We start from the raw sequence: 13,803 nt of genomic DNA, 5'->3' as shown, positions 1-13,803 counted from the left end.
TCAAAGTAAGGTTGTCACCCTGTTTGTTTCTTAAAGGAAAAAAAAAGATTGAGTTAACTGTGTGATTTGGTAACTTCGCATCATTAACTGTGAAATTTTTTCCCTTAGTACTTTCACATCTGATGTCCATAAAGCTATCTTACAGCAAGAGTCAAATAAACCCTTACCTACCTCGGAATTTCCACATATCTAAAGAGCATACTTCCAGTTCTCTTATGATGTTCCAGAGGCCTCTGAAGGAAATAGTTTTCAACGAAAGGGTCATTTCTAAGCATTTTCTAATATTACAAAAGAACCTCAAACTGATGTTTTGGAAAGGAACCTATCTTGAAAATAAACATTCTGCTTCAGAGGATGAACTTAACAAATCAGGTAACAAATTTAAAGTGTGCTTGGGAAGATTAAATAAAGCTTGATAAGCACCAAGCAAATTTCAGCCATATTTTTCTGTCACGAAAGCCACAAGGGACAGAGCAAGGGCATGATATGAGTGAGGAACCCTGGGACTGAAAGATGTCTGAAAGGAGTACAAGTATTAAGAAAGATTTTGTGACTTTTTAGACGCAGTAAAATGAGTTCACTCTTTTGTGCAGCATACTATTCACTTAACCAATATTTACTGAGCATTTTCCTCGCGCCAGTTACTACTCTAGGCGCTGCGGATACAGCACCGAACAGAAAGTTTTAAGCAGAGTCATTATCTAAAGTCCTTAAAAGGATAATTGCTGTGATGATCTATCATTGTAGATAGACTGAATGGAAGAGTAGAAGCAAGGAAACCAGTTTAAAAGGCTTTTTGCAGTAATGCAAGCAAGAGACAATGGCTTGGCCTGGATTGGTAGTAGCCGTGGAGACATGAGAAGTGGTCAGTTTCAGATTATATTTTGAAGGTGCAGCCAACAGGATTTTCTTATGGATTAGTTACAGGGTATGATAGAAAACAGCCAAAGTTTGGGGCTTGAAATAAAGAAAATCACAGAGAAAGCTTGGAAATAAAGGAGTGGAAAGTAGAATTCAGTTTTGGTCGTGAAGTTTGAGATGCCCATTAGACAACTCAGTGGGGATGTTTGGAGTGAAAGGGCAAAGTCAGACTGGAGAGTTGTCCGCACACAAATGGTGTTTCATCGCATTGGATGAAATCACAAAAGGGATGAATGTAGAAGTGGTACTCTGAAGTTTAGAAACTGAGAGGATGAGGATCCAAGAAAGGAAACTAACAGTAGCAGCTTCTAAAATAGAACCACGGCAAGAGTAGTGTGTGGAACCCTCATCAAGACCACGTTTCAAACTATACACGTTATATTGTATTGCATATGTGGTTTATTTCCATATTAAAAATTGAAAAGATATTATGAGGGAATGATCAGCTGTGTTAAATGTTGCTGATAGATGGAAAAGAGGAGAATTGATACAGTTTAAAGGAGGAGTGGAAGGGAAGACAAGTATAAAGAAATCTGTGTTTTATGTTGGAGAAGAGAAACGGTATGGTAACTGAACTCAAAAGAGGTTTGTTTAATTTGGGAATGTGTTTATATGCTCATGGAATGATCCAGTAAAGAGGGGATAATTGTAATGACATGAATATAAGGATCTGCATCTACTTTAGAATGTATTTTATGTGCCTCTTTGGTTCTTTTCGGACAGAGCCATAAGTGTCTTAGAGCTATCACCCACTATATATCATTAATTCATCTGCTGGTTAGCAGATTACCCCCTTTAAGCAGTCCTAGGGGAATGGTAAGAAATTCACATAATCTTTGTTCTTGAGAAGTTTACAGTCCATTTGGCTAAATGGAGAAAAGATAAGAGCATATATAACCATATACAACCATATAATTTGAAGCACACAATTTCAAATTATAGACAATTCACTATTAAAAAATCGCTATGCCCCAGCTGTTGGCACCTGGTAATTATCCTCAAGCATTTGATTACAGTGTATAATACAGAGTGGAGAATAAACCGGGTTCTTTCAGTCCTAATCTAGGGAAGAGATGAATTGGGTATTTATAATTTGTAAATATATAAATTTATAAATAATTGGGTATTAAAATCGGTGAGGAAAAGAACTTGAACTGGGAACAAGTAAGTTGGTGGGTCTAAGCCTAAAGATTAGAAGGAGTAATAATTTCAATATTACTAATTTTATCTACACATTTCACCTGTGTTGAACCCATACCTCATCAGCTTTCTATTTAAAATGACAATGGAATAATTATGAGCTTGTAAAAAGGTGGGCAGATATTTACTGTAGTATAGGGTGGATACTTTTGTATTTATATCCGCTTGAGGGTGGGCACTTGTAACAGACACTTGTAACGTGGCATTATTTAAGCACAATTGGTATCTGTACAATAATTGCTGTGCCTGGCAGCTCCAACCATGGAAAGTGCCCTGCTAGTCTGAGGCAGCAAGACTCAGGAGTCCAGATTTGCCCTCCCATTTCTGGCCCCCCACTTAAAATTTCCCCCTCTTTTCAGCGTTCTGCCACACTCAAGAGAAACGAGTGAACAATTTCCACACTTTCGCGCCACTGTGGGAGAGCTTCTTGCATGGGGAGTTCTGCAGCATCCAAAGGTGCAGCAAGATAAAAACTAGTATCCCGACGCAGCTCTACACAGCACACGGAACAGTAACGTCCTCACAACAGTGTTAAAAACTGATTGTATCCGTGTAAGTGAAGTTATACTTTTTGTTTTGTATTTCATCCAGCTTCAGAGTTTAGAGTGCGGCCAAACCGGCGTTCTAAACAGTGGCTCAAAGGTTGCTCAGAGTTTTACGTCTTCTCGTTCAAAATACACACACTAATTTGCTTCGATAGCCTGGTCTCACATTAATTTTGTCTAAGCTAGTTAAACGAGTACGTAATGCCTCGCTCCCTGCCTCTCAGGTCTCAAAAGTCGTTCGTTTCTCCCCAGCCTCCGCTACCGGGGTGACCGGCGGCTCAGGAGCGAGGTCGAGGCGCAGAGACGGCCCGCCGGCTAGAGCGGCCACAGCCGTCCGGCCGCTCTCTCTTCTCTTCCGCTCTCTATGGTTAGGAGCAAGTCCCGCCTCCGCCCGGAAATAGTTAGGTTCCAGGCGCTTGCGCAAAGCCAGATGGTAGTTCCGGTTCCGGCGTGTGGATCTTCGTTCCTGGTGTTCAGTTGTCGCGGTTGGTGGGCAGTAACGGAGCCAAGATGCTGCGGAGTCTGCTGGTGAGTAGCTTCTCGGCTGGCATTCGGGATGTGGGGCGGGAGGGTTGGGAGCGGAGGCTAGAGGGTCGCGACAGGAAAGCCTCTCCTGGGAGGGAAGGAGAGAGGGAGAGGGCGGCTTCGCAGGTCACCTTGGTCCGTGTCCTTTTCGCTTGACCTTCCTTCCCTTCCATGGATCCCTCTTGCCCCAAGCTGTGCTGGGTAGTTGTAAGGAGTGGAGAAGCTGGGGAGGTGACCAGAGGATTGTGCGTTAGACAAGCCTTGGGTTCTTAGTCGCCACCCCTAATCTTGTGGGTGCGGTTGGGAAGTTTCTGATACCCGGAAGCGTCCGCAGAAGGATGTTCCTCTGATACCGAGAGGTTTGAGTTTCAGTGACTCTGAGCTTTGTGAGCACCAGAAGGCAGTTTAAAAAGCAAGCCATTCAGTTTTGGCTGACACTTCAGGAGCATTTCATTCATGGCCGAAGGGTCGTGTTGCTTCCATCAGGCGGTTCTGCAGTGTCCTTCACCCCTCCACCGACTTTGAGCATGTGAAATATTTTCCCCAAATTTTGAAAAAGAGAAGGAAAATGTAACAGTGATCGTTTTCTTCGGTAATTATCCAATAAAGCTTTACTTATCTTCTCAATATATTATTTATTTTAGAAAGTGGAGTGCGTATTTGTAATTTATTGCAACTGGATATGTAATACAAGTCTCTTGTAAAAGATTTATGCCCTATTAATTCTTTGGGAAAAATGTAATGAGGGAAGCATTTTAATTAAGTAGGAATCATGCCAGTTTATTTTGATATCAAGTAATAGATTTTTAATACCATGGTAGAGTATTTAAATAAAAAACTTCGAACCTCGTGTATTTTGTAACCATTCTTTATTTCTGTAATATCAGTATGTTTTCCTCACATAATGCTACTTGTTCAATTCAGGTAAAGATCATGATTTTTTTCCCCTCAAAATCTACATGAATTGCTTCTTAAATGTGGTGTTTGGAGACTTCAGAATGTAATATAAAGAGCAGTGGCCGGGCAACAAATAGGAAAACCTCAGTGCTTGTCTGTGACTTTGTTATTGATAAATCGGATATGTTTTAACTCTCAGTTTCACTTTTCTGTAATACTGAAGATTGGAAATGGTTGGTTTTGAAGGTTTCTTTAAGCCCCAAGTCTGTTTAGTATATATGGATTTTTATTTATTTCAGGCTCTTCGTCAGATTGCCCAGAGGACCATAAGTACTTCTTCACGCAGGCAGTTTGAAAATAAAGTTCCAGAGAAGCAAAAGCTGTTTCAGGTACTGAAGTATTTTATAGGAGATTGTAACTTGTTATGATTAGATTACCAAAAGTTGGAGATAGGAGGTAAATCTGGAGACGTCTGATTGTTAGCAATCCTGTTGTATTAGCAGAAGAGTAATAAGAAACTGTCTGTCGATAGCTAACTGGGCATTTGCTATAACCAAGAGGCCCTTGGGAAAAGCAGAAGAAATGAGGGGGTAAAGATCAAAGACACTTTCTTTTGGAGGAGTCACATTGGGTTGGCACTCTTTGGGGTAGCTGCACAGTAATAGACAAATAGACCATAGAAAGAGCCCAGAAACAGAACAAATACATTAATATATGTAGAAACTTGATATACGTTAAAGGTGCTATTTCATATCAGTGGGAAATGGAAAAATTGGGTGGCTGTTTTGAAGAAAGTAAAGTTATATCCGTTCTATATTGTGTGTTAAAAGATTAATTGCAGATGTAAATACTTATCCCTCCAAAAATATTAAAAGAAAATATAGGAGAATTTTTTTCCAGCTTATTGAGGTATGATTGACAAGTAAAAATTGTAAGTATGAATTCCCCGGTGGTCCAGTGGTTGAGAATCCGCCTTCCTATGCAAGGGACGCGGGTTCGATCCCTGGGGATGGGGGAACTAAGAACCTTCCTGCCCTGGGGGAACTAAGACCGCACACCGCAACTACTGAGCCCATGCGCCACAACTAGAGAGAGGCCCACGCACCACAACGAAGATCCCGCGTGCCACAACTAAGACCTGACGCAAAGAAGGAAAGGAAGAAATATAAAAGAAAGAAAGAATATAAATAAATAGTTTGTATTTAGGTTGTACCTGATTTTTTTTTTAAGGGGTACAAACAGTGTGATATTTAATGTATCTATGAATGATTACCACAATCAGGTTTAATCTTAGGGGTCATCCTAAGAAAGTCTTTACAAAGCCTAGAAGCTGTAAAGGAGAAAAATTGCGAGGTTTGGTGAGAAGATTTAAAAATAGGTTATGTTAGCCGGGTGTGGGAGATAAGTGCGTTCCTATACAGTACGTTGATACATGCTAGGAAATAGTATTGGTACAGAAATTTTAGAGTATTTCAAAGTATTAGAAGCAAATTATTGTACATATCCTATCCAGGACTCCCATTTTAAGAATCTTTCCTATAGAATAGTAGCATAAATATATAAAAATAGGAAATAGGCTATTATTCATTATGGGAGTTTAATATCAAAAAACCCCAACAACCTAAATACTCATTAATAAAGGATTGGCTAATGTAATTTTATTTTTTGCACAGTGGAATGCTGTGTAACCATTAAAAGGAACAAAGTAGGTTTAAATGGGCTAGATGGTTTTTAAGATAATGTTGAGTGAGAAATCTGTGACAGGCCATTATGTAGCATAATCTCATTTTGTGTATTAAACAAGTATGTGCGTAAATTAAAAGCTATCACAATACAACCTTAAAAAATTAAGGATATGTATTAATAGTGGTTTTCTCATGAGGAAAGACTTAGTGGGACAGAGCACTTACCTTTATAAGTAGTTAGGTTATCAGTGATTTTTTTGTTTAATTGTGATCTCTGATTTTTCATAAAGAAAATTTTAAGTGGTTAAAAAAAAGTATTATGTATGCTGCATAAAAATGAAATACTTAAATTTGACAGATGTGTTAAGTATCCTACTCTATGCCAGGTGCTGGACTGGGAGACTAAGGATATAATTTAGGGTTATAAACCAAAACTCTCTCTCCTTTTTTTTTTTTTTTTTTTTTTTTTTTTTTTCGCAGGCCTCTCACTGTTGTGGCCTCTCCTGTTGCAGAGCATAGGCTCTGGACGCGCAGGCTCAGCGGCCATGGCTCACGGGCCCAGCCGCTCCGCGGCACGTGGGATCTTCCCGGACCGGGGCACGAACCCGCGTCCCCTGCATCAGCAGGCGGACTCTCAACCACTGTGCCACCAGGGAAGCCCTCCTTTTTTTTAACGGAAAAAAAGATCTTACCTATGACCAAAGTGTGATGGTTATTGCTTTTTTAATAATTAAATTGATGAACTCAATGAATATATTTTCACAGCTTTACTGTTTATGTGTTCTTTGGAAAGAACATTTTTTTAGATCTCAAATTAACTTTAAAAGAAAGAATGTTGATTTTTAGGAGTTTTTATTTTAAAAGTAGTTGCAGTAGAGAAAGATTCAGGAAAAGGGTAGTCCTTTTTAATTTTGATATTTAAAATATTTCAATTTCAGGGTTTTAAGAAGCCACTTAATTTTATATGAATGGATTAGTCTTTTTCATTTAGTTGGAAACAAATGATATACATTAATTATTCTTTTTTCAACCTAGGAGGATAATGGAATTCCAGTGCATCTGAAGGGTGGGCTAGCTGATGCCCTCCTGTACAGAGCCACCATGATTCTTACAGTTGGTGGTAAGACATTTGGAATGCTTGCTCTATAGCAAAATCATAGTAGTGATAACTAACAACATCATTGCTCTCACTGTGCCAGTATTTTAACACAGGCAGTCTGTCCCCAGAATCTGAGGTCTTACTGCTTTGCGTATAATGACTCACAAAGGTGATTGATACATATTGTATAAGAACATTTTAATGTCTTTTAAAAAAAATAAACCAGTAAAGTTTGATGATTATCTTGTGATAGAGGTGGCTTTTGGAATGTGCCACTGGTGTCCCTGCAGGCCTTTGGAAGAGCCAAAGATAGCTGCTCTATCCCATCTCCTGTAACAGGGGTTCCTAAATATTTTGACTATGATGTATAATAATAATACACTTTACATCTAATCCCTGTACATACGTATCTATGACAGAGGTAAAACCTTGTGCAGCACAATACTTTTACTGCATGTCAAGTGCTTTGATATTTTTTCTGTGGATTGGGCAGCTCCATTATTCCATGTTAGCAGTGGAATATCACAGATTAGCGTGCTAGGAGCAGAGTTAGGAATCTGAGTGATTGCTCCCTGCGGGGAGAAAGGGAAACAGCATTAGAGTGGTTACTGTGCGCTCATTCTGTCGATAGGAGTGCCACGTACGTGGATTTCTGCAACCCTTGTATGAAGTCTGTAATGTATCCTCGTTTTAAAGATGGAGAAATTATGTTAATTACCCAGATAATATTGCTTCTTTGGAAGAGCTGGTATTTGAACCCTAATCACAAAGTCCCCTTGCTTATGCCAAGGTGCCTTTTTTGGCTTGAATGGAATGAAGTGAAGGGACATTTTATGGACAACAAGCAGATAGTGACGTTTGGGCTTTCTTAAGGTAAAGTCCTAAATTCTTTTTGGCCAGTGTGACTGTTTTGTAGACGTTTTGGTAATTAGTTTTAAAAATAAATTTCCAGTTATTAGAAATTCTTACTTCAAATTTGATTATTTAAAAATCATATGTCACTCTTCCTTGGTTTTATATTGATAATACACTTCAGGGAAGGCTTTGCCCCTTTGACCACCTTTGGCTTTTGAGTCATTCTTAGCATTTCTCAGGCAATCTTAGGGTACATGTTCTTAATCTTATTTTAAATTTTTTACATGTCATTACGTTAACAGATACATTACTGTGCTGCATCTAACACTTTGTATACACGTTAAGTAATATTAAAACTAGATTAAACGTGTTTTGTATGTATTTATTTTACATTTTGCCAGCACCTATCAAAATACTTCTGTGTATTCCCGTAAAAGTAGTCTTAATACCAGCCTTGCCTCTTTATCTTACAACTTTTTAGCTGGAATATTGGGTTTATACATTTAAACCTGAGAATTTCCTGTTAAGTTATTTCCTTTTTATTTTTCAGGAACAGCATATGCCATATATCAGCTGGCTGTGGCTTCATTCCCCAAGAAGCAGGGTTGACTTCAGTTTATCCTCCCAGCAATCAGTTGGTTCAACTCCATTCAGCTCTCTGTGGACCAGTAGTCTGATAACTAGCTTGAGTTCTTCTTTGGGGATCAATATTTATTGACTTGTACTAACTGCCACCAATAAAGCAGTCTTTACCATGCTTTGTTTTATTTTATCACTTTAGGATACATTATACCAGCAATAGCAGCCTTATAAACCTTAGGTAAGGAGGAAAAAGTGATTCTTTTGTCTTTAGGTTATATATAGTACCATTGTGGTATCTTAGTGAAATTTTATTTTTAGCAGCTTAGAATTACAGCAGGGGATGGTCTTCAGCTTTCACTGAGCTTGACGCTTGGAGCGCATATTTCTTTGCGTCTTCCTCTCCCCTCTCTCCCCTGCTTGCTGTATCCTGGGATATGCTAGCACCTAGGGTTAGTGGAAGCAGGTTATTTTTGGCTCCTGGGGTTCAAGTTGCTTTTTTTCTTTCTTAGCTGTGTGTGTTTATGTTGAAGGAGATTGGATGTATTCCACAGTTTAGAGTAGGCTTTAGTAGAATTGCTGTAAAATAATCCAGTATTTGTTCTTTTCACACTCAGAGTGGCCTTCTGTTATGTTAGTTTAATCCATAACATACAGTGTACCTTTCCTTAAAATACTTAGTTCATTTGTAAAAGTTATCTTCTGGGGGAGCGGAAGGAGTCAGACTTTGTCATCTCCTCTGCAAGGTGTGCATTTGTAACACTCTGTGAAGATTAAGAGTCTAGATGCGTCAGATCTAGGGGAAATCTATGAGTAAGGGTTTTATAAAAGCTTCCATTTCTGGATAAAATTGGGAAAACTAATATAAGAAAAATGAAGTCAAGTCTGTAATACCAAACTAAGTCTTTTCCTTTTAAAACATTGAGGCTTATGGTACAGATCCATCTCAAGAGGTACCTAATGAAAGGTGTTTCAGCCTTGAGTCTTGAAAGTTAGAAAGATCTTGGTTAGCCATATATCTAACCTGCCACTGAATGCAGGAATCCGCCTAGCCTCTTACAGAATCTCATTACTAACATCAGCAGAGAACACTGCTTTTGAAGGGAGTGGAATGAATATTGTTACATTTCTAAATGCTGAGAAATAAGTAGGCCTGGAATCTGGTCCAGTTCTGATTCAGAGCTAAAAAGCAACCAGTGATAATATTTTGAAACAAGCTATATTTATCAACATTGTACAAAGAATTTCATCAGTGTGATTTGAAATGGCTTTTATAACATGATGTGAAAGATACTTTTGTGCAATAAAAAGGAAGACCATCTTGGTATCTTCTACAACCTTCAGCTCTTGATGCTGTGAGAGGTGCTTTTCTATTTCTGGTGTAACCTAGTCAGACAATTAAAATTTTTTTTTAATGCAAAAATGTTCAATTAACATGACAAGATTGGATAAAGTAGGAGTAGGTTAAATGCTTAAGAGACTTTAAAATATTTTTAAATGCTATGATTTAAGTTTTTGCCCTTCATCCTAAAATTCTGCATTGTCAGCAGGGGTGGAGACGGGGAGGGGACAAGGGTGAGGTCTCAGAAGAGGGGTTGCTGGATAGGAGCCCATGAAATTATCTGCTACTCTTAGCGTTTAGTGAGAGAGAGATTACTATTATTGATTCAAAGACTAACCAAATGTCCGTAGAACAGAGTCCATAAGAAGTATTGCAAATGTGGCCTTCAGGAAACGAACAACTATCATTCCAATCTCCTTTGTATCTCTACCACGTGTTATCCTTTTGAGAATAGTATCTGCTACTAAATAGAAGAAATTCTCTGATGATATTATCCCACTAATATAAGTGCCATGGGAGATATATTTGAGTGAAGCTTTGTTACAATTAGTACTGTGCTCAGAATTGGATTTGTAGTGTAGCTCTTCTAGGTGAAGTTACATCGAAAAAACTAAAACTCAGGGCATGCAGTTTACCCAAAGCTACAAATAAATGGCAGCACGATTTCCAAGTCCATTTTTATCTGATTCTTAAAGTTCACAGTCTTTCTAGTATACTTCATCTTCCCAGGTGTTTAATTATATTGGCTGGGACAGCTTCAGTGCCCTGCTGGTAGCATCGTATGCAAACACGAACGCCCTACAGACTTGCATCCCGTGCCCAGTCAGGCTTCTGGGAAGAGTGATCCGTACAGTCTCCAGTTCCTTTATGCAGTTTCACGTTGGTCCCTCTGTATAACTTGCAACATACCTGCCTATTTAACATCTGTCTCTTCCATTTTATAAACGAGGTCTCAAGTCGGCACTCACCACCAGTCAGTGCTCTTCTGCTCCTCGGTGCGCGCCTACTCATTCTTGACTGAGAATCTGGGAAAGCCCCCCAGATTCTGCTGGAAACTTTGACATTCTTCCCTTTGCTCCCAAAGTTCCCTGTACTCAACTTTATCAAGAGTTTCATGCCTCTGAATCTGAATTCAAGTTTGAGTTATAATTGTTGATGAGACTGGGAACGAGTGTAGCACTGTAGTTAATTGCAGACCATGGAGTCAGAAGACCCGGCTTCAACCCTTGGATTCGATGACCAGGGGTAGCCAGCCTTGCTAAACTTGTATCCTCATCTGCATAAATGGAATAATGGTTATTCTAATGCAAGTAAAGCACGAAAAATGGTTTCTGACATCCCAAGTGTGCAATAAATGCTAGGTACTCCTATGGTTAGCTCTCTGAGAGAAGGAATTATACCTTTTCAACTCATATCCCTATCAACTTGGCATAGAGCAGGGACCTTGAGCTGGTCAGGGCTGGTAGGAGAGGTTCACACTTTCATCCACGTCCTGGGTGCCTTCTTTTGGCTCTGCTATCCTTAGTGTGTGGCTTTCATTCTCCTTGTAAGATGGCTGCTGCAGCTCCTGCTATGTTTTCCTGCAGGAAGAAAGAGGATTGGTGACAAGAGCACATGCTAAACAAGCGAGCGCTCTTTAAAGAGCTTCAGAAGCCCCACACAAAGACTTAAACTTATATCCCTTTGGCCAGATGTTTTGCCACACAATCATGCCTGCATTCAAGGAGGCCAGGAAATGTCTCTAATGGGCATATTGCCGAGCAAAATCGGAGTTCTGTTTAATAAGAAGGGGAGGCTGGGTATTGAGTTGACAACTGATAGTCTCTCCCCCAGCCAGTCTGTTTTTTAAAAGAATGAAGTCCACACTGGAGGAGACAGGACGGGACCTAGGAGCATTTTGGTTCCGGCTTCTAGTTTCTGATGCCCACAGCCATGCCTGCTGGTAGGCTTGGTTGCATTTCATTGTCCAATAACCTGCTCTTTGTGCTTAAGTTAGTTCAGGTAGGTTTCTCAACCAGGAACCAACCAAAGCAGTTATTTCCTGCGTTTCCCATCTATATCATAGCATCTAACAGGAGCACACTTCTACCATTTACTCTAAACCACAGTTAGGTGCTTAATAAAAGCAGCCATTACTGGTTTCTCATAGCAGACAGGAATGGTTCAATGCACCATAAATGCAAATAGATGCAGAGAATACAAGAATGATAAAAATAAGAATTACAGTGCTGCTGTAGCCAATCTGGTTCAGGGTTTGCAGAACGCTTCCTGCCGTTTGAGATAGTTATGCACAAGTTCCCCAAGGCTGCCAGTTTCGCAGGCATCCAGCTTGGGACTTCCCGCTGCCTGGGTCCTGTAAGCAACATGTCGTGATCCGCTACCCAGGACTTTGCTTCTACCTATACTTCAAGATCAGTAATTCAAGTGAACAGATATTGAGTACCTACTGGGTGCCAGACACTGTTGTGGATGCCTGGGGATCATTGGGGTGCAAAATATGCACATTCCTGCCCTCGCAGAGTTTACCTTCTAGTGAGGGGTAGCAGGGAAGACAATAAAACAAAAATAAATTGGACAGTATGTTAGCAGGTAATCAATTCTATGGGGAAAAAAGACCAAAGGGGACAGCTGGCATGGGGGTGGGCTGATTGGGTGTAGTAGTAAGTGAGGTATGAAGATGGGTTTCAGCGGGGTGGTTAGATTTAAATAAAAACTGTAGGGGTGAGGGAGCTAGTCAAGCAGATATATAGGGAGAGGGCATTAAAGGAAGATGGAACAGCTTAGAGCGGGTGCCCTCATGTGCCCAGCATGTTCAAGAACAGGGAGGCAGGAGCAGTTATGGCTGACTGAGTGAGAGAGGAGAAGGCAGAGGTGAGAAGGGATCGCTCCAAGGAGGGCCTTGCAGGCTATTGTCAGGACTTGGGCTTTTACTCTGAGTGGTATGGGAAGCCATTGCAGAGTTTCTTACAGAAGAGAGACTTATATGTTCTCAAGAGGACTGGCTTGGCTGTCATGTTGAAATAGACCATAGGGGACCCAGGGTAGAAGCAGGCAGAGCCATCAGGAAGCCTCGTGCAGCTATTCGGGTAAGGAGTGACGGAGGCGATGGAAAGTGGTCGGATTATGAACAGAGGAGGAGTTTTACTCATCAGCCACTTAGACCTTGCCCTTCTCCATCCGACCATCCAACCATCCACCTATCCATCCATCCGTCCAACAATTACGTATTGAAAGCCTACTTTGTGTAAGGCACTGTTCTCAGCTCTGAGAATACAAGTGTGAACTAGACCGTCAAGCTCTTCTATGGAACTTAACATTCTAGTCAGTGGACATAGTGAATAAATTCATAAGCATGGTAATGGTCTACATTGGGAACGGCTGTAAAGGAATCAACAGTGTGATCTCAGGAAAAGTGCCGGAGTGGAAGCTAGAAAAGGCCTCAGAGGAAGTGACATTTGAAACAAGACCAGAAAAGAAGGAGTCTACTGTGCTAGAAGTCAGGAGAAAAGCATTGAGGGGAAAGGGAACTTGCTTTGCGTCTTTGAATTGCAGATAGAAGACCTGTGTTGTTGGAACACGGAGCTGGAGAAAGAGGGCAGCAGTGGTTATCTCTTCCCCCGTGACCAACACAACACCTGGCCCTCTTCCTACACTCAGGGTCCAGATTGCTTTTTTTCTGGTTTCATGTTACACAACACAGTCTGATAACCATAGCATTGATTTATCCAAAAGTCTACACAGAAACTAGCAGGTGAATATTCTGTTCCAGAGAGTCGTTGTTACTATTAGCAAGAACTAGAAGCTGAGGAAATACAGTTAAGGGGAGATCAAACACACAGCAGGTATGTTTGAACCTGATCCCAAATCAAAATCTTATTCAGAATCCCATTTTTAAAATCCATTAGGACAACTGTACTAGTTGGTTCCCTCATAGACTTTATCCTGTGTGAACACTGTTGATTTCACTGGTTATGTTTGGTAAATCTGCATCTTAATGATTGGCAATTTTTTTTTTTTTTTTTTTTTTTGCGGTACGCGGGCCTCTCACTGTTGTGGCCTCTCCCGTTGCGGGGCACAGGCTCCGGACGCGCAGGCTCAGCGGCCATGGCTCACGGGCCCAGCCGCTCCGCGGCATGTGGGATCCTCCCGGACCGG

At 40.5% G+C, this 13,803-nt stretch overlaps 1 protein-coding gene across 1 annotated transcript; it reads left to right on the top strand.

The window, feature by feature from the left end:
* The first annotated feature begins 3,074 nt into the window (after positions 1 to 3,074).
* Positions 3,075 to 8,482, top strand: COX7A2 (cytochrome c oxidase subunit 7A2). The gene is made up of 4 exons (XM_007103323.3): positions 3,075 to 3,194; positions 4,388 to 4,477; positions 6,809 to 6,893; positions 8,278 to 8,482. Exons 1-4 carry the CDS (start codon positions 3,177 to 3,179, stop codon positions 8,334 to 8,336), a joined length of 252 nt encoding a protein of 83 aa, XP_007103385.1. The 5' UTR covers positions 3,075 to 3,176; the 3' UTR covers positions 8,337 to 8,482.
* The last annotated feature ends 5,321 nt before the right edge of the window (positions 8,483 to 13,803 follow it).

Source organism: Physeter macrocephalus, chromosome 10 (genome assembly GCF_002837175.3).
Source record: "Physeter macrocephalus isolate SW-GA chromosome 10, ASM283717v5, whole genome shotgun sequence".
Lineage (NCBI taxonomy): Eukaryota > Metazoa > Chordata > Mammalia > Artiodactyla > Physeteridae > Physeter > Physeter macrocephalus.
The sequence above is the reverse complement of the archived record's forward strand: the minus strand, read 5'-3'. Positions and strand labels throughout refer to the sequence as shown.

Bases quoted from the DNA above. Each gene is read 5' to 3' on its own strand.
- COX7A2 (XM_007103323.3), top strand. The intron at 4,478-6,808 runs GTACTGAAGTAT...TTTTCAACCTAG, and splicing joins AGAAGCAAAAGCTGTTTCAG to GAGGATAATGGAATTCCAGT. The intron at 6,894-8,277 runs GTAAGACATTTG...TTTATTTTTCAG, and splicing joins CATGATTCTTACAGTTGGTG to GAACAGCATATGCCATATAT.